Source organism: Drosophila rhopaloa, unplaced genomic scaffold, assembly GCF_018152115.1.
Source record: "Drosophila rhopaloa isolate 14029-0021.01 unplaced genomic scaffold, ASM1815211v1 contig_2, whole genome shotgun sequence".
Classification (NCBI taxonomy): domain Eukaryota; kingdom Metazoa; phylum Arthropoda; class Insecta; order Diptera; family Drosophilidae; genus Drosophila; species Drosophila rhopaloa.
In genome coordinates, this window is record NW_025335083.1 from 8,669,332 (window position 1) to 8,696,056 (window position 26,725).

General features: G+C 38.9%; 1 protein-coding gene across 2 annotated transcripts; it reads right to left on the minus strand.

Annotated features, from left to right (window-relative positions):
* Positions 1-68: 68 nt before the first annotated feature.
* On the minus strand, positions 69-26,717 carry LOC108041623 (phospholipid-transporting ATPase VA). Of its 2 annotated transcripts, none has more exons than XM_044459756.1 (15): positions 26,556-26,717; positions 25,991-26,123; positions 17,132-18,374; positions 5,665-5,845; positions 5,415-5,594; positions 5,222-5,346; positions 4,084-5,148; positions 3,313-4,017; positions 3,012-3,179; positions 2,612-2,951; positions 2,243-2,428; positions 1,925-2,125; positions 1,468-1,655; positions 1,319-1,404; positions 69-1,063 (listed from the first exon to the last, which is right to left on the minus strand). In XM_044459756.1, exons 3-15 carry the CDS (start codon positions 18,148-18,150, stop codon positions 1,029-1,031), a joined length of 4,479 nt encoding a protein of 1,492 aa, XP_044315691.1. In that variant the 5' UTR covers positions 18,151-18,374; positions 25,991-26,123; positions 26,556-26,717; the 3' UTR covers positions 69-1,028. The 2 variants fall into 2 exon arrangements, with proteins under 2 accessions (XP_044315691.1, XP_044315690.1); XM_044459755.1 differs by having other exon boundaries at positions 1,264-1,404.
* Between the last annotated feature and the right edge of the window lie 8 nt (positions 26,718-26,725).

Below are 26,725 nucleotides of genomic sequence, written 5' to 3' on the forward strand. Positions count from 1 at the left end.
CCTTTTATGAGCAATGCATTCTGCATTCCCATTCACACTCACCATTAAACACGCAGTAAGAGTTTTAGGTAAATATACATTTATTTCATTTAATGATTTCTTGCTTTTCAACAATGTAAATATTCAGCTAACGAGTTTTGCTCTCTTATATCTTTCCTGTTAACGTATTAGGTTAATTTCGAATTGCATTTAGAGTTTCGTATTCTTTTTGAAGAGGACTACAAGTAGAGTAAATGGTTTAGTACAACTAATGGATTACAACAATCGATTATTACCACTTGTCATCGCATGGTCTCAATAAAAAAGTAAAAAATTCACTTGTTCACACAATAAACTAAGAAACAGAAGGTGAGAAACAATTCTGTCAATACTTGAATCAATGCAACTAACGTACAAGTCTATGTCTATAGGTATGTGTATATATATCTTATGCTTAGGTATATCCTTCATGAGTGTAGAATCACAGCCTTTTCATCGAACTCGCAATGGAGTTCTGTTGTGTTTGAATTGTCAAGTATTTCTGTTAGGGTGATACATATAATAGTCGCTAGTTTAAATATTCGTACATTGTACCCACATGAATTATCATTGTATTTTCGGTTCTGTTTAACAATAGTCGGTTAGGTTGGGTTCGGTTCTAGTGCACTAACTCTCTACTTATATACAAATAAATATGTAAACTATGACATAAGTGCAATTGTGCAACTGCAATTGCTTTCTTTCTAGCGTTAGGGGAAAACTCTGAAGTTAAGTTGGACCCCTAAGCGCGTCTTCAACAAATCATTCACTAAACAAATTATTTCAATTGGTCACTAAGTACATTTAAGCTAATTTCTCTCGGAACATACGGAACAAAGTGGATCAACTAAACTAATGCAATATTATTAATAATCGGTGTCGAAGGCCACATAATTAAAGTGAAAGCACATGTGTACAAGTTTAAGGGGTTGCTAGTTGTGTTTCCTTATCCTAGTTACTGCTGAGATAGCCGAGGAATTGCATATTGGCGCTCGATCAGGTAATCGTTGTTATAATCTGATTCTTAGACCCATAATCGGTGATTCTGTAAAATTAAATGCATTTATTTAAGTTATGTACGGGAGTAAAGACAGGGAATAAGGATAGGCAAAGCAAGGTACAAATAAAAAGACACAAAATCATAATAACTCATATATTGTAAAAGTCACATGCTCAGAAGGTTTTACTCAAATTGTGCAAAGAAAACAGCTGCAGGTTGTTGTCAAGTATTTTGTGCCTTTTTACCTATAGATTGATGAGGCTGACGTGGAGCGCGACCAAGTAACTAACAAACCCTCACCTCTGCTGCGTTCACGTTTGCTTTGCAGGATAACTTTGGTGCTGTCGTCGGGACACAGCGAGATACGCACTGTGGTCAGAAGCAGGCTGTAAAAAAATTAAAGTTTAATCAGTTAAATTTTCGAACACAATTTCTTATCCCACACTTACCGTGGCAGAACAGCCACCACTGTGGAGAGCAGTATCACCAGCCAGTGGAGAGCAGAGGAGAAGCACACAAAGATCACCCAGTACGTGGAAAGCACTCCGAAACAATTCGCGCAAATTGAATTGTACACAATCGAAAAGAGGTAGAAGGAACCTAAGCTAACCACTATGGATAAGACATGCAGCACAGTCTGAAAATAAGAACATTTAATAAATTGAGTAAGACTTTACTTATGTACCAACTTAAAAATAATTGGAAGATAATTATTTTAAACAGATATTTTTAGCCCATACTACATATTTACTTTCTCAATAGAAATGCAAATCTTTTTAAAACGCAAAAATAGGTTTTTCAGTTAACTGCATTACAATATGACTTATTCTTTACATGCCATATTCCGATGGAGTTTATGGAAAAAATATTTTTACGTATTTAATAAAATAATAACTAATGACTCACCCAGGAACGTATTTCAATGGCACAGTGCACGAGATTGGCGAACAGACAGGACGCCGTTATCGTCGTACCAAACTCCCAGATCCCCACATCGCTTTCCGCATAGGCGCACAGCGCCACGAAAAATATAACCAGGCTCTGATAGAGGGCATCCAGTAATATCAGCCAGAAGTCGTGCGGTCTATAAGCTACGCTTAGTCGACCCTGAGATGACAAAAAGTAATAGATTTAATTTAGTAATCAGATAGCCGGTTTAATGAACGAGTTTAATCGTCGAACTGGTCCGTGATTTAAACTAATAAAGCTTGTTCGGTAACTCACATTTTTATAAAGATATGGATTTTTTAGAAGGAGATCTTCGGGCACACGCTTGTCGTACACTCCAATGGCCAAAGGCGGCAGCGAGGTGAATATCAAATTATACAGCATCAAGTACATTTGATCCATCATCACGGATCCAGAAAACCCGCAATACAACTGGTACCAGAATATCAGAAAGACAAAGGCCTGAAAATTTTCGAGGTTGTTAGTTTTTAACTAAATATTCAAATTCTATAAGTTTCATATAAATACGAAATTAAATTAAATAACCGTAGTTATACAATTAAAATCTGAATATGGCAGTTCTACTGCATTTAAAGTTTTTAATAAAATATTGATTATAAAAATATGTATTGGCATGAGACTTACAGCATTCTTATAGAAAAAGTACAAAATCATGCGGGACAATCGGTCGTAGCACCAATAACCATGCGCCAAAAGTAACCGCTCCAGGTAACGAAAGCGGGGCAGAGTGAAGTCGGCTGCCATCACAGCTTGCATGCCCTCCTGACCAGAGATTCCAACGCCCACGTCGGCCATTTGGATCATGGACACATCGTTGGCTCCATCACCAATGGCCAAGGTTCGCAGATTGAGCTCCTCTTTAACCACTTTGACTAGGTATGCCTTCTGCAGGGGCGTGGAGCGGCAACAGAGTACCGAAGCGCATCTCTTCGACAACCGCAAAAACGGCAGAATCAGTTTGGACCTAGTAGAAGTGAGCAAATTGTTTAGATGAAGAAGAATTACCAAGTTTTTAAAAACTCACTTGGGATCTAGAATAAAGGTTAGCGTCTTTCCATCCACCACCAATGCGCGCTGTTTCTTTCTAATCGTCTGGCCATAGCACAAAGTGGATGTTGTCTTGTCATTCTCCATGTCAGTCAGATAGAAATTTATAGCTGTTTCAGCTGCATCGCGGGATCTCGCTGTCAACCTACATAAATTGCGAAAGTCTAATTAGAACAACACAAAATATTGTGGGTATACAAATTTGTTCATGTTTTTAATATGTGCTAACTAATGTACATAAGGAAATTAATCCAAATTAGTAACACAGCTTTACTTGCCTGATGAGCTCCATTTGCTGAGTGAATAGTTTAGCGGAATAGGCAATATTTATGGCCGTTTCGGGTTTATCGCCTGTCAAAACCCAAACTGAGATGCCCGCTGAGAGTAGTGATGCTATCGTCTCTGGCACTCCTTCTTGCAGGCGATCCTCGATACCTGTTGCCCCCAACAGGGTCAGATTGCTTTCTAGCTTTCCGAAAGAGTCGCGCAGTCTTCGCTCGCGATTCTCCAGCGACATCTCAATCTCCTGATGGCGAGCCCACCAATCCGTATAGTCAGCAGAGTTCAGGGTCCTCTTGGCCATCACTAAGATACGCAGACCCTCGCGGGCATAGCGATCCAACTCTTGCTGCGTCTGTTCTCGCAAAATCCCCTCGGGACTGTTATGCGAGCAGGGCGCCAGTACAGGCATGATGGAACTATCCGCACCCTTGGTGTACAGCACTATCTCCTGGGTGCCAATTTGCCGAACCACAATGGACATGCACTTGCGACTGGAGTCAAAGGGCAGTACTTTGAGTATCTCATACTCTTTCGTGGCACCCCCCATGGGCATGCTGACCAAAATTTGGTTGGCACTACGATTTAGCAGACAACAATCATAGCTATAGGCAGCATTCACCAGGGCCAATTCATCGGGACTCTCGGCTTCGTAAAGAGGTCGTCCATCGGCGGTTCTGTAAATGGTCTCCGTTTTGGATGAGCTGGAATTAGACAATGCGAATTAGTATGTTATAATTTTTTAAAATTCAATAAGTATAAAAACTCACGGTAGCTTCAAGCGCTTTCCCTGAGTTCGCGTATTCAAGAAGGTTGCCAAACTGGTAATCTTGGAGTTGATGACTGCCTTGGCCCTTCCTGTAGGCGAAATACTGTTGGAAAGGCTCTTGTTCTTCATCGGCGGTGAGGGTGACTCAGACTCGGAATTCGGTGAAGATTCTGCCGAACTGCTGATGGGCGAAAGAGTGGGTTGGTGACTTTGGGCTGGCAGGGCAAAAAGCAGATTGGGCGGCGGAGAGGGAGTCACTGATCGTGATTCTGCCAACCGGATATAACGGTCTGCTGGTATGGATACGGGCTGCTGCTGTATCACTGGCCCATTTAATATGGTTGTCGTTGTTGTCGTAGTACTGGTGGCCAGCAGCTTTTGTCGCTGCTTGCCGTGCTTTAGGTTCGCCGGACTACTGCCCATTTGCTGCACCTCGATAATCCCGCTGGCATTCATCAGATCCCGATGGGGAGCGGCACCCACGATGACCGTGTTGCAGATGGCCAGCACCACCAGAAACTCCTGAATGCGTTGCGCATGGGGAGTAAGATACGCCCCTTGTGTGAATTGTGTCATGTCATTATTTAAGTTTTCATTCGGTGTCAGCGGCGGAGCTGGTGCTCCTGGCTTAGTGTACATCTTTTCCAGCTCCGAAGGCGGATGATTGTAATCCGACCCGTTCACAACGCAGCGTCGAAAGATCATCTTGTTCTCAGTGAGAGTGCCAGTTTTATCAGTAAATATATGCTGGATCTGTCCCAGCTCCTCGGTGATATTCATCGCCCGACATTCCGTCTGCTTATTTGTCTCCTGATCGTATAGATCAACGTTGTTGTGGATGTGAAAGACCTGTAGGATCTTGCACAGCTCGATGGTCACGTACAGCGATAGAGGAATCATCACCTGCAGGATGACGATGTACGTCCAGAATATCCACAAGCTTTCAAGATTGGGATTAAGATTATCCACCGGCAGATAGGGCACTGGGAAGTTGGTAAACGAGCTCAGCCACATTCTGCAGCCGATGGCGCCAACAACGCACAGTATCAACAAAATTATCACACACCTAAAAGTAATCGAAAGAAAGGACAATTTTATATACTTTGTTATTTCTGGATTTAATGAATCAACACACTTACCATATCACATCAATATTCATTTGCTGTTCCACCTGGGAGCGCTTGTACCTTGGACCACTGTTATTCAGCATTGACTTCGTTTCATGTCCCGCATAGACCACGATACCCTCGATATAGTCCGTATTCTGAAACAAAGATAATTGTCAGGTTCAGATTAAGAAAAACACATTAAACCCGGGTAAAGTTTACCCACCTTCAGTCTGCTCTCTCTCAGCAAAAGGCACTCGGTCGATATGGGCACACGCTCCCCAGTTGGATGTATTAAGGCCCCATGGAATCTATATAGCTTCGTTGTCGGCGCATCCGCTTCCACGCGACTCACAAACTTGCTGGGCACAAAAATGCTCTGCAACTCTTCAAAGCCACGTACAACCTGCGAAGAAATGCCAAATATCTGTAGTATCACGTAGCGTTTCTGGGTTGGCTAATTGTTGGGAACTTACCTCGCGACGCTTCAGATTCGTTTCCCCGTCCAAATCGCAGGTGTCTATGTAGCAGACCCCTTGGGTGTCGCTTGTCCGCAATAGCAGAATGTCCGCCGGCACCGTCTCGTTGTTGGACAGGTGGACAATGTCCCCAACACGCAGGTCCTGCCATTTCACCTTCTTGTACCGTTCCGTCTCTCTGCAACAAAAGAGAAAGCACAAATTGATTAAGATTATCTGTCATAACTCAAATAATTTGCACTTAATCAAGTCATACAGGGGAAAAATGATAAATCCAGCTGGAAATTTATCGAAAAAAGACAAATATCTATACGTTTTATGGTCCTTTTATATTTTATGCCTTTCTTAACAATCTAATATTCGGAGGTTAGCGCTACATTATTAAATTAAATTAATCTCCTATCTAATCTTAAAGCGATTGCAGTTGTAGTCATATTTCAGGGGAAATTAATCTTAAGTCCCCGACATAAAAAAATTTATAAATTCTGAAACACTGACGGATTTTTCCTTTTGTTTTTCAAGTCATACATTTAAGACTTATAAACCATTAATATTAAGAAGAGGGTAATTAATTTATATAGAGTTTTCACTGCATCTGGTTAAAAAAACTTTTAAAAAAGCCAAGAATCAACCTTCATAAGGCTTCCAAAATGTCAGCTACTGGTCACGAAATGTCGCTCAAGCCGTCATACCTATACAGATATATAAAAGCCATTCAATATTCATGAAATGCTCGTCATAACTGAAACTCAATTATTGTCAAATGAACACATTGATGGTCCGCCACGCAAGACAATTTACATGCGAGTTAAGTTGGAATGTTTCGGTTTGGTTTAGCTGGGTTATTTGGTTAGTTGTTAAGGGCGGACTAAGGTCAGGGATTGGGATAAGTGCTTTGTTAATGGAGGGGGATGTGCCAAGTGTGGAACTGTGGGTTGGCGGTCAGGGTTCGCATGTGGGTCGGTTATTAAAGTAACAAGTAAATTGCAAAGTAATATGCCACCACTCGACCTCGACCTTGGCCAAAAGATGATGACGATGAGGAGGTGAGTGGGTGCTGGAGTTTCCCCTTCGTAATTGTGAAAGTATTCCTCTTTTATTTTTTAAGGTTTTTTTTTTAATTTTTGTGTGTCGCATGTCTGCTCGTTCGGGAATCATGTAATGTCGTCATCTTTGCCCTGCTTAGATATTTATGAAAGAGTCCGCGAAGAGAGTTTGGCAAGGGAATGGGGACGAGGAAGCGCAAGGACATGGACAATTCCATTTCATTCAAGTTCACTTCGTCCGGCGCGAAACTGTTATGGCTGGAAAATGTAATTTTTAACAGTCGCGTGTTCGACCCTCGGAAAAAATAATCCTCCTGTCTCTTGTCTCTTGCCCTGAACTTTCTGGCATTGTGTGGATAGTGTCCTTGCAGTGCTTGAATCCAGATTGTGGTTCTGACATGTCCTGTCAGCCTGCTCGACAGTTACAGCAAAATAAAATAAAGGAGAACAGGTCGCAGTTCGGTGAAAGCTATGGCCATCGTTCTAATTGGGTCATTAGCAAAATTGCACATTCTAACACAATTTGCCAGCGTCCCCTTTCAGCGCCCCTTTATGACCATATAATTATATTTGTTTTGTCGTTGTTACCACTTTTTCCATACAACTTTTGTTTGTGGCCTGGTAAATGCAATTCTCTAATTGACAGGTGCTTGCATTCTGCAACAGAACAGAATTGTCGTACCTATGTACATATATGACGTTCAAGAGCACACCAGTTTGACCAGGTTCTTAAAATGTAATCATATTTTGTTGACCGTTTTCTCCGATAAGATATTGATTTGTTCACTATGAAGTGGCTTATTTCTGTTTATAACGTCAGCAGGCAATAAACCTTTATTGTCAAAGCTTTTATTATTTCTTCCCAGCAAGCAAACTTCGGATTTATTGGAATTTATTTTGATTTCTGGGAACTCTAATACAAAGTTAATTTAATTTGGGTAGTGTTGTTATCAATTATGGTTGATAAGGTCTCAATACAGCGTTTCCGTTTTTAATTCTTGTTTAATTAATCTATTGATCGCAATCTGTACATAGAATCCATGCGTATTTATTACTTTTATTTTTTTTTGTAAATAACTTAATGACGTACTTATCTTATCCTAAATTTAGGTCGAAACCATTCTCATTTTACAACCGGATCTTGATCAATTGTTAATAATTATTTGATGTTCTTTTTATTCCCGTATTTATTTGTTTTGATTGTGCCTCTCCGCTCACTTTCCTCGCAACTCCAAGTTGGCCATATTTTTATGTGTTCACTTTCACTGACGATGTTTTTTAGGTCAAGCGTTACTCACCCGCTGGCCAAGCGAAGAGCCCACGTCATTAATCATATTCCTTTGGATACAAAACAAAACCTTCAATAGCCGGATCGAGCGGAACAACAAGTGCAAGTTATAGCGGGAAGGTGACAGCTGTTGGTCTTGTAATTATCATCATTATGGGCGTCGTCTTGTGGCGCGTGACCAACTGTTGGCCAAGTGTCAAGTCCATTAACAAGCCACCAAGTAATGCACCCACCGCCATCCGCGGTATCTTGTATCCCTCGGGGTGGACATGCAGCCAGGAATCGGGGGATACGGGGATACGGGAAAACGGAAGGCGGTTTCACTCGGGCAACTTTTTTGTGCCTTGTGTCTTGCTTTATCGCATGTCACCTAATTGGGCCCTCCCCACTTAGGTGCGGATTCATATTTACCCTGGGGGCGTCTCGAGCTGTTGAATCTTTAATAGCGTTTTCGCGAAGCGCAATTACCGGGCCTGACTCGATTTATTAGGCGTTTTCGAGAAATGCAAAATTAATGCGAGTTTAGCTCCACGATGAGCACGTTGATTGCTGAATTATTTGCCCAATACAGAAAAAGAAGCCACAGGGAATAAAAGTGAAACTCACGAAACTTCGCAACACAAATCCAACTTGGTGTTTTCGATTTCGATTTGGAAGTAGAGAATGTGGGTCGAGTGGGTAACGCCCCTTTTAGCCCCCAAGCGGTACTTATTTTACCCTCCCAAAACTTATCCAATGCCTCTCTCCGCGCTTCTCACACGCCCTTCTTATAGGGTGAAGTTGGTAAGCACGTGATTTCTCCCTTCAGTTTGTCAAATAAAATTGTGATGGTATCGATCTAACCCAAAATCCAAATTACATGGTTGAATTCGAAGTTTATGATGTTCATGAAGATTGCATATTCATTTTAGCTAAATCATCTTTATAACGATCTACCCGTATAGTTATTAATTGTTCTCCGACCTTTTCTGTGTTTCATTTAATTAATGATGTTTTAATACTCTGAACTCGTTGAGTGCTACAATTTCGGTACAAAGTGTGGAACAGAAAAAAATAATATTCAGAACCAATTGATCGTTTTTCCATTTTTAATCATTACCTAAGTTACTTATATAACGTTTTTCAGTAAAAAGTTGCCGTAGTCAGTGCAGCCTACCTATACTTCTTCTGAAATGTATGAGTACCTCTCAAATTCAAAAGTCCGATTAGGTTTTTATTAAGGCTTCATTTTATAAGAAGTGTATTCACTTCAAAAAACTATATAGCCCAATAATTATAATAACATGTGTTTAAACTTTGATTATGTTTCTTAATAACTAATTACCAAGAATGTAATATTTTTCGGATTTTCTCTATATAAAACGCCAATGCAAATGTACTGATAAGATAAATGCAACAGCGATTTCATGCAAGTATATTAGTGCAATGAATCAGTACACATGTATGTGCTTGACTTTATGTAGGCCAATTACGTCATGGATGGCGATATTACCCAACCAAGAAGATCTTGGTCATCGAGGAAATTCTGTTCAGTGTATTGAACCGTGCATTTGATTATTTAGTGCTCCCATCTGGCCGAACGGTGTCCCTCCTTGCCATCGTCCACATGTAAATTTATATGGCAAAAGTGGGTCATGCATGTTCGTTTGAGGTAGTTATGGACCTGGTAGATGTAGGGTAATTCTCCTAAAGTTCCCATAACGTGAACGGGCAATAGAAGTTGGCAAATGCGCATGCCTTCGTCCGTTGGCGGAGTCAATAAAAGGCCTCCAGCATAAACATAAATATGGGAGGGGAAGTGGAAATGGGCAGACTGCTATCCGCTAATATGTAAGTTCATGTAAGCGACAAGGTTGTTATTTAAAAGGCATTTTCCGTAGACGCAAAGTAAACATGCGTGGGCCTACGATTAGACAACTTACACAGCAGCGACCAACAACCTGAACAGAAAGGCAAATTAGGCGAAAGCCAACGAAGCATTAGCCAGGTTGTGTAAACATAACCTGAAGGACTCTGCCGGCAGGATCATCCCCCGTACTGTGCTGCCATAAATAATTCAACATTTAATAAGTCCATATCCCTCGGAAATCCCATCCCCATCCCGATGAGCCCAGACAGATAAAGTTGGCCCCACAATGGACTATGTACTCCATTAGCAAGTAGCCATAATGATGGTGAACTTGGGTCCAGGTAAATTAACACATATTTACTATTATTTGATATGCACAGTATAGCCGGTAGGCTCATTAAATTGGGCTGATCGATATCTAATATTTTAGTTACTCTAGATTCGCTGGGGAAAAGTGCGGTAAACTATGGCTAGTTTGGAAAAGCACTAATAAATCATTATGTTAATATCCTCATCAAAAAACTAGTTTTCTCTTCTTTGTAATTGTATATGCGACAACGAAGAAAAAATATTGTTGTGAAGAGAATTTATTAACTTAAAAGCAACCGTTCTTTGCACATACTTTTTAAAGAACTTATATACATGACATGAACAGCTCGCAACAAAGTTAGCTTTTATTGTTTTCATTAATGAAAACTTTAACCACAACTTTCACTCCCACTGCCAGTCGTAAAGTCCGACCACTCTGAAGGTCGTCCTTGCCATGTCCGTCATGCTGTGCTTGGTTTTCCCGAGCTTTATTGGTTTGAGCTAATGCATTTAAGGCGCACCCAAAAGGCGACGCGGCGAACCCATTTCCTCAACTGAGAATGAAAAAATAAAAGTCAAGCAAACAGAGCACGCAAGTGATTTTTATAATACATTTTTAAAGTTGGCCCATTCAAGCATGTGAGGTTGATAGGGGCGGTGGGCGGTAGATACGATACGCCCCGCCCACCCTGCCACTCAAACAGAAACAGAAAAAGTACCTCATTAACTTGACTAAGAGCCATCGCGCATGAATCAATCATGTAAACAATATTAAAGCACAAGTTGAGGGCGGTGGGCAGTGGGCGGTGGGCAGTGGGCGGTGGGCGTTGGGCGGTACGCAGTGCGGTTCAATGGAGCCCAAACTGCCGCTAGACAGGCGTTTACTTAGCCTACCTTCGGCCCACTCCGTCGCATAAGAAATGAAAAGACAGTTTGGCCATGTAATTAGCTCGTTGCACGCAACAGTGGACTTGGATATGAGGAGTTGGCCACATATGTACTCTGTCTGCCCCCTCAGCGACCATCGCTCAATTGCCCGCCTAAATTAATTATTAATAAAGCTCTTTTCCCCAGGCAATGGAATGTTGACGCAGGCGGGCAAAACTCATATGACAATTATCGGCCAGCACTGCAAGTAAGGTCAATTATTGGAAAAGGCCAAACAAAAGTCAGTTTATTTGTCCAACCATCAAACCAACTGAACTGACGGCAAATGAATGCCCAGTGTCTCATTCTCATATTTCTTTCAACTATCGGCATTTGTCTGTGGAGCTATTTGAGTTCCCTTGCAAATGTTTTCCTTCTAGTGGACTTCTCAATGCGTCATTTGATATCTGGCCAGGCATATTTATCTCCGAGATTCCTCTTGTATCTCAACATTATTTTGCACTTGGCAATTGCTTGTTGTGGCGAAAAAGAAGAACTAGAGTTAAAGCGGAAAATATAGCAAGTTAAAATGTAAGGCGAAGAAACATCTAGTCATATCTTAATTAAAGTAAATATTGAAAAGGGCATTATCCCTTGCTGATTGTGTATTGGGTAACAGATACTAGGCAAATACAGTTTTCCCCTTGGCCCAGTCGAATTGGGATCAAACAATCACATTCTCTGTTGGCTTGCTCTCAACTAACAACTAACTCCATTCAAATGAGGATTTTGGGTAAAGCTTGTCAAGGGCGTTTCCGGAAATTCAAATTGTTGATATTTGCACACTAATCAGAAGGATGTTTGAAATACAGTTTAAATATTAGGTTCCCATTAACTATAGAACTTTTCTAGCTCTTCATAATTTTTCAGTTCTCGTACGTGATATATTTCTTTTAAGATATGTATGTCATTAGAACTGATCAAATATTATCTCAAGTGTTTCAACCTCTGGAACAGAGTGAGCTTGAAATTTTCTCTTGAAGGTTAATAAACGCAAAAGGTAGACGATAATTTCATTAAAGCACAATGTTGTATATAGAAAAGACATATTAAAGATATGACTTGTTCTGATAATTGACATTTAGCAATTGATTGGGTTTTAGTTGTTGTAATTCTGCTTTTACAGATTAATATCTGAATTGCTGCTTCCATAACGGTAAGTGCATTATGTAAAAAGAAAACAAATCTTACCTAATTTATGATAGCATTGCTATTTTCTTTTGTAAAAAATTGGCAACAATAGCTCTTTGCATCTGTCTATGTCTGAACTCCAGAGTGGCCGACCACATTTTCCCCTTTACTTGTCCCTGAGCTCAACTCCACCCTGAGCTTTGGCTTTACATGAACCCAACACCGTTGGAAACAAGCCACCGGATCAGTGACACTGCAAGAAAACCAGTGAAGACCACAAATACAAAGAAAACAAATCGGAAAACTTGACCAACAGCGAACGACAATTGCAGCATGGTGTTAATGGTCTCTGGGGTTTGTTAACATGGCCATTAGATGGCCGGGTTTGCAGTGGCATCAGGTTTGGCCTCCAGCATCGGCGGCCACCGAGTTTGGGAATCCGACGGAGATGCTGGGACGGTGGTTCTTGCTAGACAAACGAAGCTGTTTATGAGTCTCCCAGGCTGGGGATTGAGATTTGAGATTGAGACCGAGTCTGAGGCAGTAAACGATGATTGCCAACCGGTTTGCTTGAATGGGGAATGAAAAACCCGTTTGTCTGTTGCTGTATTTTAGCATTTTCAATGTCATGAGTTCGGGCTTACGTTTTGTTTGTGTGTGGCAGGCAAAAATTAAGCCTTTTACCAAACGAGCAAACAATAAACCATCGACCAAGCACAATTTCAAACGCGGAGGAGATCATCGCAATGGCACAAGAACTGATACGCCCCAGTAGAGCATAACTATCAGGGGTCTGTCATATTTTAATTCCGATGATCAGCACCATCTAACTGGCTTTAGAACCACATCCGCCAGATACATTCGGTTATACAGTTCTGCGGTCGTATCGCTATTGCTTTTCAAGGTTAGCATTCTCTCTTTTTCGAACCCGCAACGTGCCCCACGCAAATTCTTCCCACAACCTTGAGGGCCGTGTTTTATATTTAATGCAGAGACCCCAACAGCTGAACCAGAATCATACAGCTCCGACTGTAATGCTAACCCATCACTAGTAATATATTCATCCAGTTTCGGTGAAAGTGCACACTTGACACCTGAGAGAATCAGCAGCTGACTCACGCCCATCTCAAACTGACAGTTAAATAAGGTTACTCAGACATTTAAGGTAGTCAACAATTAATAAGTTTTACAATAGTGGGACCAAATAGAATTTGAAATGACGGTATTGATTATTTATATCATTATTCCATTATGTCTAGGTACATAAGTCAAGTTCAAGAAGTCGAGAAAAAGTTTGTTTAAAATTGTTTGTCTATTTTAGAACTTAGAACTCTCACCCAACCGTTAACCTTTTAAAGCGTTGAAAAAACTAGATATTTCAGTCAATTAGTAACAGGTATTACCATTCATTTAAAATAACTCATTATACTATAATAAATCTCGACCTTGCATGTTACTAAAATCAATAAGCATAATAAATTTTATTTAATGACTCACTTGCAAAGTCAACTATCATAAAAATGATGTTTATATAGTGGAAGAGTCTCGTTCATAATTTTAAAATTGAACTGGTGATTTCATTGAAATACCACGGCTCAAAATGTAATTGCAATTCTGCAAATCTTGGTCTTCAGTATTTACAAACAGCAAAAATAAATCGTGCAGAGAAAATAAAAAGAACATGCATCATTCCATATATTGACGTTGCATTAAGTGGGAATTGTTGTTTTCTGTTTCCGCTTAATTCCAGAAAAAATCTTGTATCGCTGAGATCGCCAGATGCGCGAGTGAGTTGCATAATACCTTACATAAGGTAAGAGCGCAACGAATGAAACTTTTTTTTTTGTTCTGTAAGCGGAAAACTCTGACCATATAGCAGAAAATACCATGGGTGACCTCGTCCGTCTCCACTTTGATAAACGTTCAGAAATTTCTTGCTGCGCCCTGAATCTTTCGATTGCAACGAAGGGGCACAACACAATGCCAATTGATTGCGAATTTATTGCACTGTTTTCAGTGATGACTCTTTGCTGAGAATATCAGTAGCAGAAGTCGTTCGGAAATCAGTGAGAATTGACTCATGTAATAATAAAGTAAAGCCCCGACTGAATCTTATGAAAGCCGGAGCTAGAGTGCTTTAATTTTTCTTATTTCAGATATTTACAAAAGTTTTTTACATTTACAAGATTTGATATAGTATTGCATGATTCACAGCATCAAGACTTGATGTGTGTAGTAATCGCTCTTTTCATGTTTCATAACTTTGTTCTTCAATATTTCATTCGACTTCCTAAATGCGTGAATTTATTTATGTGAATTTTTTTTTAAATTAATAAAATTTACAGACTTTTCACACATTAAATTGGGTTTAATCACCCGGTTAGCACATCAAAAACCATTCGATTGGGTTGCAATTAACACGCCAATTAAAGAGAAATTGTTGCATACCAAAAATTTCCCTTCAAACCAAATGTAGACATTTAGCAATGTGAATATTTTAGGTTCACCTTGATCCAATAAATTGTTGATTCGTAATCACAATGATAGTGAAAGATGGAGCGAAGAAACCTCGAGTAGTTCGCACTCCCATTTGAGTTCGCAATCATGATTCATTCGGCGAGCGCTGCACAGCATGGTCTTGAATTCGATTCGTGGACAAAAATCGGACAAGCGTGAGATGGTCAGGGCCGTTAAACTGGAAATAATGCCCCCACTTTTAAGCGATCTGGTAGGCCTGCTTTTCAGTCCCGCTGCCTCACTGTACCGAGGTCTTCAGCCCCGACCGGCTGTGAGTCAGTTGTCCAGTTGGTTGGCTCCAACTACCATATTTAGTTTGCCCCGTATGCGTGTCATTTGCATGTAACGTGCGGCTTTTGTGAACGGCAACTGGGGAAAGGACGGATGGTGGTATGAAGTGATTGGATATTTTGGGATTGAAGTGCGTTTTTTGTTTTTCGTACTTAAAAAATTTGGGTGGTATTTGATACACTAGCTAAAACATTTATTGAATATAGTTTTGGTGGTAAAAACTTCACTTAGTTTTAAATTTGTTTGATAAATATATTTTTTATATCATTGCATTTCTGAATTTCGTCGTCTTAGTTTGAAAACTTCCATATATTTATCTACTCCCCGACAAAATGTAATAATTTTGTTTAAAATAAAATAATACTGTATTAATAACGAAATTGGTTGTTTTATTCCATTTATAAAATTCATTTAAATTTAAAAAAAACTTGAAGATTTTTTGATGGCTTCTATAGGAACGATTGTATCAAATAATTAAATCTTCGATGCTTTTAAAATATTTTTTTGTATAATCCCCAACTTCCGACCACTATTCATCATCCACTGTGCAACCCACGTTTTGCGAACAACAGCGACAAACAAATATGGTTTATGACAATTGTGCAAAGAGCGTCACAGAGAATAGGGAAATGCAAATATAATTAGCAACAACAATGTGTAAGTTCATTGGTCAGCCACACATGGCAGAAAAATGATTTTTACATAGAAAAAAAAGCACAATTTGATTATTTTCGGTTTGTTTTGGCTACCGACTTTTGCAAACGGGAAGCCAATTCAAAAACTGAATAGCAAGCAGAGATGAAACCAGAAAAAAATAATATTATCGACCAGAATAGAAGAGGAAGCCTGATGTAAACATTGGTTACGGTCAATTTTATATTATTTATTTTAAAATTGACCTGATATCCTCATTACCAATTGAACAGTGTTATATATTTTGGAGATATAAATTTGTAATTTATCAACAGAAGTTATATGCCTTCTCATTATCTTTTGTAGAGATACGAAGTACACATTTGATGTTCCCTCTGTGTAAGTACACGTGCAATGCAAGTAAATTGTCACTTGGTTGGAAAGTCTGGCTAACGAAATGTGAGGGCAGGTAAAAAGTATGCGTCAACCACGCGCAAATGTGGGACAAAAGCCCAAACCCCAAGAAACAGCAGAAAAAAGACAGCAAAAGCAAAATAAAAAGAAAGGGGGACCGGGGAAAAGTTTAGTTCAAACAAACAGTGAGGGAAAGTTTACCCAGCATTATTGTTGTCGTGGTTGCTTCTGCTCTCCTGGCATTTTATCGATTTCTAGATCACGTTTTAAAATATGTATACCAAACAAATCGCAGACGGGGCAAACAATTTCTATCAGCAACCAGTGGTCGATGGGGTGGGATAGGAGTGAGCCAACTCAGACATGAAACCAAAGCCAAGTGGCTCGTTAAAATCTGTCTTGCCCGAGGGTTTGAAATCTGGCAACGGGAGTCGTGTTTTTGCTTTGGTTTACTTTTCACAAAACTTCTGGAAAGTTTTCCTAACGGGAAATTGACAAATTGTCGGGGATATTGTGAGCATAATAATGGGCAAGTGTCGTGAGTGTGTGTGACACTTGTCCCATTATTGACAAAATTATTTGTGGGTTTATACTGGTTTTGTGATTGAATTGGACGCCCAATTCAATTATTTAAATTTTACGTTGATTTAAACTAGTTTTGTGAATTAAGTTTTCTTTGGAAAGTGTATTGTTTGGTTATTTAGCCCATTAATGTACTATCATGTCAACAGTTTCTTTATCTTTTGCTACATTATATACCTTCAGGGTAATATTGTGCATAAAACCATTTTTAATTAACTTGGGATTTTAAGATTTCATTATCTTTTTATCGAATTTCTGATTGTGGCAGAGCTTTACCTATCAAATTTTCCTTTGTTTATATTTATGAATAAGTCGATGATTCAGAATTGATTTTTGTTTACCTATGGTAATTAATTCATATAAATCATATTTTTAATTATTGCGCTATTTCAAAAGCTAAATTTAATATGTTTATTTGCCGTTAACAATTTTATTAAATTTAGGTAAGCTGTTTATAATAATATATATAGTACTCACCCATCATACACCCGACAGGTGGTGTTGTTTATTCTCTTATCAGACGCTCTTCTCCTCCGATCCTCGAAAAGATCCTTTACAGCCGTCACTCCCAGGACGAAAAGCACCGGGATCATTGCCACCTCCTTGCCAAAGGCGCTGATTTCCGGCACCCAGTTGAGCAGGACGATGAAGATGAAGTACAAATTGGCCACTCGATGGAACTGCTCCAACAGGTTCTTCGGTATAAAGGAGAGCAGTGTGTACTTCGTCGTCCGTATCTTGTTGCCCACAAACTGTCCGTTGGGGTGATCCCTCTTAGGAGTTTTCGGCGGCACTGTGTGATTGGGCACCACCATTCGGTAACTCCGCTCCTCGAACTTATCGCTGGTGTTGTAATTGCACAGGCTGAGGCGTTTCCACCAGGGCGGCGCTTCAGTACGCCGGAGTGTGTATATAGATTCGGATCGCGAGGCTTGCCGCGAATGGCCACGCCCCCCGGTTGCTGAAGTGGGCGCTGAGGGTTCCCTGGCCGGTTCCTCCTTGTGTCCCGGTGGCAGGATGAAATCAGTTTTGGATCCAACGCGACTATGACCTCTGCCCGCGGGCGCAGCACTTCCTGGCGGTGAGTCTGTGATTTGACCCTGCGAAAAAGCCCGTTGGTGGCCTTTCATGGCGGACTTTATGGGTCGTCCATTGGCTCCAACGATGGCTCCTCCGCCATGGCTTATCGAGCGGGCATGACCCCTCGAAGGAGCCGCCATCGCCACTCCGGGAATGCCCTGTCCTCCACCAGGGGCGCTACCTACTAACGGATTGCCGCCTGGAAAGACATAGGTTCGCTCGGGCTCTCCGGCTCCTACTGTCAGTCCTCCCAGTCCCGTGGACGTCGTCATCATCAGGCTGGTGGGGGCTGAGGTGGCACTGGCATGGGGAATCGCCGACGGCAGGTTGTCTCCAGCCAGATTCGGCGGTGCCGAGCGCTGCTGCTGCACTACTAGAAACTTTCGCCGCAAGTCTTCCGTGTTCGCTGAAGGCATCTTCGCAAGCCACAACCATCAGATTACCTTCTTCGGCCTGGCCACGATCTACCTCGGATATGTGTTTATTGTATGCAGTTTTTCTCAGTGTCAGTGTAGTCCGTATCCAGGTTGAGGTGGCTCCAGTTGCTATCTACCAAGCTGTCCAAAAGCTGATCCTAGCACCAAGACACAAAAGTTGTGGGTGTCATCACTGACACCTTGATTGCAAAGGCCATGACCATCTGAAAGATTAACAGAGAAAATGCAATTATATAAATGAAACAGGATTAATTAAAAAAATCATCCCTTAAATTAATAACTAATGCGACAGAAGTTACTTTCCTAAAAATTCTTACAAAATTTATAAATCAATAAGACATTTTCTATTTTTTACTGATTTAGGCCTATTAAATTTAACGTTTCTCTGAATATAACATATGTTGCAGTGTTACATTTTGTTTCCTAAATGTTCTAGAAACGTACACATTAATTGGGATATGAATAATGTTTCTAAGAAAGTTAATTAAGAAGAAAATATATTATGACTTACTCTTTCAAACTTATTCTGTGACTAAGATTTTGATAAGCAAACCGCATTTCCTTTATTTAACAAAAAATACTAACGTCACAATGGGTCACCGCCTTTTTCTAAAAACTTTATTTCCATATTTGAACTTAGACCAACATGAATATTTTATATTTGCTTATAAGCATATATAAAGTTAAAAATCTTCACAGATTAAACAATAATATATGATATAGCTCAAAATAGAAAGACATAGAAAGGTGGAAACAGAGCAATCCGATTACAAATTACATTTGGAGCTATAAAAATATAACGAGGCTGGTTAATTGCTGCCCAAAAGTTTATCGAACCCGGCCGAGGCACTCAACCACCAAAAATATAAAAAACGAAAAATAATAATAAAAAAAAAGCGCGCTTTAAGCTCGCCCTTGATTCGAGACTTGGGGCTTCCGATAAGCTAAGAGTCAACCCAAAAACATCACGAAAAGAGCAGTAGCGAACACAAAGACCCACAAGGTCAAGCGTAACGCGGGTGCTGGGTGCATGTGGGTTGCCCTTTGTTGTTTTTGGCACAGCTGCTTTTCAAGATTTTTCAACTCAATCGATTTCCACATTGACAGAAAAAAGTTCAAGGTGTCCCAAAAAAAAAAACACATTTCTCACATTGGGCTTGAACTTTGATTTTTGAGCTGTCAAAAGTGTCAAAAGCGAGGTCAACTATAAATGAAACCTTCTTTCAAATTTGCGAATGATTGTGTGCCGAGACTGGTTGGTACAAGAAACCTCGTATTATACTTCCTGTATCTTAAATAAAGCTGTTATGTACGTTAAAAGTAAAATCTTTTCTCAGCTTAGTGGGGAAATCTTTTTCAACGCATGTTAAGAGGTTTCCATTTCATGCGACTCGGTTAATTTAAGAACGTTCAACTCCAGAAAGAACAATAGCAACGCATTCATAACATATTATCAAAATACAGCGATCACCATTAGAGAATCTAGAAACTCTGATCGACAAAGAAAATATAATGAATGGACAAGAGGCTTTCCACTATCGGCAATGTTTACATCTAATTTCAGACTCTGTTTGAATTTACTTTTTTAAGCAAGACTACATTTTTCACATTTTCCACACTTAAACATTTATTGTTATGTGCATATTTTTCTGCTCTCATGGCCAAGCATTGCAATTTAAAAACTATAAAATATATGATTTTAAATATACAATTTTTCGCATGGAAAGCAACATTTGAATAAATTAAATGGTTTACCTTTTAAGGCATTACATTCCAACAATGTATGTTTCTTTTTGCCTGGAGGTCTTTCTCGAATACCATTTAGTTCATCAATTAATTGTTATTTTTGCCTCCTTTATCAATGAAATACATATTAATAACATTCAATTCGTATTTAATTTAATTTTTCAATGAGCGATGAACTAATTTGGGAAGCCATTTCGAAGAGCAAACTTACGCCAATGGCGTAATACAATTGCCATATATATACATGTGCATATATGTACATCCGATTGCGGCTTCTATATATGTGCGTTATATTAACGAATACCCGAAGAATCTTCAGTGGGCATAAGAAAGCTAAAAATGAATTTGGCACACGACCGAGTTTAGCTATACATTTTCTTTCTTATTTCCTTTCATTTATATGACTTAAATTAGTAAAATCATTTTAGGCAAATCATAAATCACACAGTGAAATAAAACTTTCTTTGCTAAAATGTTTGGATTAAATACGCTTGCAATTTTTGTAGTTCTCATAGCAATATTGTTAGCCATTTAGCTTTTATAGAGTTTTTGACTTTGGCTCATGGCTAAGAACCATAAAAAGACACCCCAGACAAGAATGAAAAAAAAAAGAAAAGTGCAATAGAGAAAAGAACGAAACTTTTACCAAGTCTGTCTGCGCCTTTTAATTTTCCTTTCTTTCCGTTTTACGAGCTACAAGACTACAACTTTCGAGTGCCAAAACTTGATTTATTTACTTGCCCGATGGGTTAAACGACCTCAAGAAGGCGGCCAGACTGATAAGTTCGCTTCTGCCCCGTCTAATTAGTGGAAGCCCCTTCAATGGCCGACTTCAAAGTGGCTTTTAGCTCTTGCGGTTGTCGATACTTCCAACAGCAGCAGCAACAAAATTGAAATTATTTTTAGCCACGCACATGCGAAATAAACCGAGGAGATAAACAATTCCGCCAGGCCAAGCCCAAAACCGGGTGCGATTACCAGAATCAGTATCGAAACAAGTCGAAAAGCCAAAGAAAAACGGGAGCGGGCCAAAGATAAAAATAAATGGCGATTGCGCTGTAAAGTTCATTGCATTTTCAATAGCAACAAAACAAACGCCAGATGGCTAAGATGTTCCCGTTCATCAGACGCTCATTTGTCATTGTTATCGAACTCTGGGAGAAACGATTGAAAAAGCAATCAACGAGGTGAAAAACTCACATAAGAATCGCCTTAGCCATTATTATTTTAAATCGCTTGGGCAATATTTTTCGTTTCGTTAAGTGCTGCTCACTTTAGTTCAATCAATCCCCGACCTTGCATTGAAAACGCATTTATGGTCAGGCCAATTATAAATTAATTATATATACATATAAAGTAGGCAACTAAACACAAACAATATATTTAGTAATTATTATAATTTAAAGTGCATATCTCTTTTCAAAACAATGCCATGTTGATTACAAAATCATTTAAAAAATTAAATTTTAATAGACAAAAGCTCAATTGTTAAAATATCTCAACTATAGCCCTGTTTTCAATTGTTTTGCAATTCAAATATAATTTTAACGCGCAATATGGATTTGTTTACCAAATCGATCAAATTTTGAAAAATACTTTTTGCTTTGAGCCATTTGGTCAAAAGGTAAATTCGCACCAATTGTTTACAGATACAATGTGCAGATATTTCAGAGATTTATTTATTTTAGGAACGATTTATCTATTTGAGAGCTTTAATTGATAAACAATTTTGAAAAACAAATCTTACAACAAAGAATTGTAATTTTATTTATTTCAAGATTGCACTGGATTTCAATATTTTCATTATGGCTTTAATTTTCATATTTATCGCTGCTTTCCGTCATAACCTGACCTGAAAAATTCATTTATCGGGTTCAAAAGCACTTTGGTGCCAGCTGTTGTGCCATTTTTCCAGTCGAGAGATTAATGTTCGTACAGCGGGGCGTATAATTGATATTGCATTCTGAGCGATGAATAATTATATCCACGATAAGAATGAAAATAGCGACGAATTATTGTAATTGCCCACCTCAAACTCTGAATTTAACTTCAAACTTCAGGGCAATAAATAATTTGTTAACTTTGGTTGAAAACCCAATTCGCTAGCTCTATAAATTATATTAAGCCAACGACCACGACAAATAGCATACAAAACTCTAAATACAATATTCACTATAACATCGTTCGTATGCAAATTCTGGGGATACTTAATTAAGGCATCTCTGTGACTTCAAACAATGGAGTTCGAAATTTACGGTGCTTTGGCATTTGACATGGGAAAACTTCCGACACTCTGAGAATATTCGCGTCAACGAAACAAATTTCAAGCTGGCAAAAAAGAAAACACCCAACCACACAATGGGCGGAGAAGGGGCAACAAAGTTTCACAACTAATTAGAAACTGTTGACGGGGGCGCCTCCACTCGCTGCTGCTATCTATTCAATTACATCGTCACCACAGTTGACAGGCAGGGCTCAATTTTGTGATGAAGCGAAGTTCGTGTCAAGAAATATAAGTCTGGTATTAAATATTTTTATTTTATTTTGAATAATTTATTGGCACACTCCTTCGCAAAAAAAATATCACTTTACGTTCTATTCAAAAATATATTAAATTTATATTGGGAATAATTTTGCCAGTAATGACAATAAATTGGACAACATGAAATTATTTCCTCAAGAAAAAAATGTTTTTTATTTTTAGCAAGGAAAGTCGCCACGACTCACGAGGCAGCCCGAACTCGTCGCCAACTAGTCGACAGCTGTGCACCTACACTTAATTTACGTCTGATTGAAGCTTTGACCTAAGCAAAGCGTTCGAAGCTAAATTAACATACTAATGTATTCAATTATTCGCATTCCTTGGTAATTTGCAACGGTGCCAGAGACCGATTGGCTTTCGATACTAACTAAGTAAGTAATAAAACAATAGGCATCTTTTGCTTGTTGCCACTTGCACCTCCCATTTCACCTGCTCAATCGCAAGTCATTAAAATTAATGGTTCAAAGGTGGGTAAAAGTAAGGTACGAAAGCGAGTGTGAAAAGAAAACAAGCAAAAGTATTTTGTTTTCTATGAACCAGAAAAGGCAGGGTAGAAAACACAAAAAACTTAGAACGTAACAGCCACCTTCTAATATAATTAATGATATTTAAAAGCAAAACGGGTATATCTTGACGTTGCCTTAATTTATATTTAAATATATGAAAGCCTACGAAAAGTACTATAACGAAAGCAAGTCAAGAATTGAATCATATATTAGGAACCAAGAACCAAGAAAATAACTCAATAAATTGCACAGGAAGCGATAAGGCAACAAGACAAAAATAAAAAAAATATTTGAACAAAACTGAATTTGTAGAGATTCATTGTTTGTGGTCAGCATAAATGCATTGATGTATAGACACATACATTTGTATGTTTGTGGGGCTTTACTTTGATCTTCTTTTGTAAACACATGTGATTTCCCTTTAAAGTATTTTTAGAATTTGTCAGCGTCTTCTGTTGCGCAAAAAACCCACCAAATGTGTTAAATGTTTACATAACAAATGATTGCAACTTATTTGTAAAAATGTGTACCTAAATATTTCTAAAGAGCAGGAAAAATAAATGAGCTTTACTTGTCAAACTCAAAAGACTAAGAAACTTGCGAAATATAATACAGACCTTATTAATTGAGCGATAAGAAAACGTAAAGCACAAATCATAATGACAGAAGGGAGGTTTATGAGCCCTATCCATGCAATTTGCCCATCCGTAATCGCATATTTATAATACCATAAACAAAAATCGAACCCCCAAATCGCAATAGAACCATGAGAACGCAATGTGTGATCAATTAAGTTAGGCCAGGAATAAGGGAAAACATTTTCGCTGGAGTGCCAGCGATTGCTACAAATAAACTAAAAGTGTGACTGTGCCACTTGAACGCGTGGTATATAGCATACTGAAGACAATGATTAAGTGTACATATATAGCGAGCTCTCTGACAACTGACGTAGTGATAAGGCCCCGTTGCTAAAAAGCCACGTAGTCGAACCCTCAGATACTAGTTGGAATTCGCTTATCAAAATAAACGCGTGATGAAGCTCTCTTCGATTTTAAGGGAAGCTAACTTCCTCTTCCATTTTCAAATTTACAATCTGAGTCACAAATGTATTGACTTTTAAATTCCCCAACAATTTTTTTGGAATTGCCCGTGGAACTGAGAATGGAGTGATAAGCTGCTCGTAGCATTATAAGGGCATATACATATGTATCTACAACTGCGGGCAAACTGAATAATTAGATAGATATCGAACTCTAGATTATGTAATGAGCAAAATTATTTGGATTAATGTTTTTGATAAAAATAATTTAGTAATCTAGTAATCAGACTTAACCATTATTAGTTGATCCAATTATTTGATAATGTGGGGCGGCTTCAGGCTATAATACAATGGTACAATAGTCCCATGAAGTAGTTCAATACAGTATAAGGAGTGTACTTTCAAAATTATGTATTTGCGGAAAAGTCAAAAATTGGGTTAAAACAGTAGGTACATAAATTTAAATAAAATGTTTGTGTTTTGCGTCACTTACACAATTTTAAAAAGTTATTAATTATTACGAGATAATCGTTAGTTTAATCTTCAAAATCTTATATTTTAACTAGCGGATTCGTGCAAACCAAATAATTATGTATATTTATTCAAATAGGTAGTTCTATTATACTGCCGGTAAGTGTTAAATTTTTATGAGACACGTCGCAAACAGTGAGTAAATTTGGGCTATAAACATAAAATAAGCACTAAGTCAACCATAATCAGCGGCGTTAAACTGTAAAAAGCAAGAGATAAGTCGGTTGCTTCCGTTGCTCTTTTTGTTTTCTGTCTCTGATTCGTCTTTTGCATCGCGAAGTTACGGATTGCGAATCGGAGTCAATTGCCTCAAGCTGTATCTTAACGGTACCTGGAGCAAACGAGAGCGACAAAGAGAGGGAGTGTGGGGGCGTGTGAGGGAGAGCGGCTAATAGATTGCATGAAACAGAGACAAACGAGCAAACAACGCATCAAGTAACAGTTAAAAGTTGTTGTTTGCTCTCTTTCTATCTCTTTCTCCCTCTCACTCGACTGCAATTAGCAAGCGAGTAACGTCAACTACCGTTGAACCCAATTGAGTAGAAGATGAAAGGGGGTGGGAAAGGGGAGATAGATGGAGAAATACTCAAAGACATCGCACAGTGGTTGGCAAGACAATAAAATCCCTAAAGAGTTCAAAATGTCCTCTTTACAACATCTGGAAATAGAGCAATAAAAAGTACACACTGATGGAATTTTAATCATATCACAGGTAAAGAGGCTTCAATCCGCTTTTCCCGCTCCCAAAAGAGCTGCACATATGTAGCTCCAGGTATGCAACGGATTTTTTGACAGCTGCTATTTGTTTCAACTGATTAAGAAAAGAAACAATTCGGTGTTGCCTCATTAAAAAGGTTTACAGTTTTGATTAATTAGTTCATGTTAGAAAATGTTAATCAACGAATCGCTTAGGATAAATTGACATATATTTATATTTTTGTTAATTTAACTGCAAGCAGATAAATCGACTTATTCGCAAACGAAACCAAACTTGGGCATCATTAGGAAAAAACAAAAATAATCTGTGTTAGTAGATTCGAAATTCTAAGCCCACTGTGCACCGTGGATCATCGCATCCAACTGCAGTGCCCGTGCAAACAAATCCGCAGCAGCAGAAAAGAAGAAAAGTTAAAACCGCGACTGTTTCAATCTGTTTGCCTTTTATTAAATGCCGGTGAGACAAAGATACTTTGAAAGATAGAGAGGAAGGGAGAAGCCAGAACGATCGGAGGCTGTGCGAGGGAGAGAGCGAGAAGGCAGGTAAAAACCCGTCAACAATATTTGGGGTCCGGAGGGCGGGGGGCGGGGCTGTTGGTCTGCAACGCTTAACTGGTTCTTGGCAACCAACTTGTTTTTTCTGTAGATTGCCGCCGTCTGTGGTTTATTATGTTTTTTCCCCTGACTTTTGCCTTTGCAATTTTTAATATGGTAACTTGATTTAAACGAAAAACTTACCCAATAAAAAACAATAGCAATAAAATCGTAGACGTGGATTTATTTGCTCCTTTTTCGTTCAATTGATTTGTTTGGGGAACTTTTTGTTTGCCTCTATGGTGTTTTTTATTTCATTTTTTTTATATATTAAAAACTATTTTTACGCGGGGATGAAAACAATTTTCAGCATGGCAACAAAACAAAAGCAACAACAACAAGAATACAGAAGGACCCCATAACAGCCGAGGTCAGGCAGATAATGCAAACGAGAAAAAGGCAAATTAATAATTGAATTTTGTGTTATTTCGCAAAACAGAATTCTCGATTAATATTTATTTAATTATGGTTTTTTAACTCGGCCACCACATAACAGCACCGCTCACTTTTTTCCACGTCTTTGCCTGAACCTCGTTCGGTTTTTCTGTTTTGTTTGGTTTTTCTTTTCTTCTTTTTTCCCCGTTGGTTGTTGCTAAGAATTTCAATACAATTTTGGCCCAAATAGCATTTTCACTTTTCCACACAAACACACACTCTCAAACACACTGTTGTTTGGCTCCGTTTTAAATGAAAATAATCAAACATTTACATTGCCGTGTGTTTTTGCTCCACGAAAATGTATGATTATGTATGATTAGTTTCGCCTCGTCGCTGCACACGCGAAAATCCGACGAAACAAAGAAACAAGAATCGACCGCGAGGAAACGTAACAACCAAAAATCGCGTCAACACAAAAATCGCGTACGAATCGCTCGTCGG

What these genes read in the sequence shown, in the direction of transcription:
- LOC108041623 (XM_044459755.1), bottom strand. Translation starts at nt 18,150, where the DNA reads ATGCCTTCAGCGAACACGGAAGACTTGCGGCGAAAGTTTCTAGTAGTG. An exon ending in ACCTGTCGGGTGTATGATGG is followed by an intron (nt 5,846 to 17,131) that starts GTGAGTACTATA and finishes CTTTTGTTGCAG; the next exon opens with AGAGACGGAACGGTACAAGA. An exon ending in ACTTTTTCTATAAGAATGCT is followed by an intron (nt 2,429 to 2,611) that starts GTAAGTCTCATG and finishes GAAAATTTTCAG; the next exon opens with GCCTTTGTCTTTCTGATATT.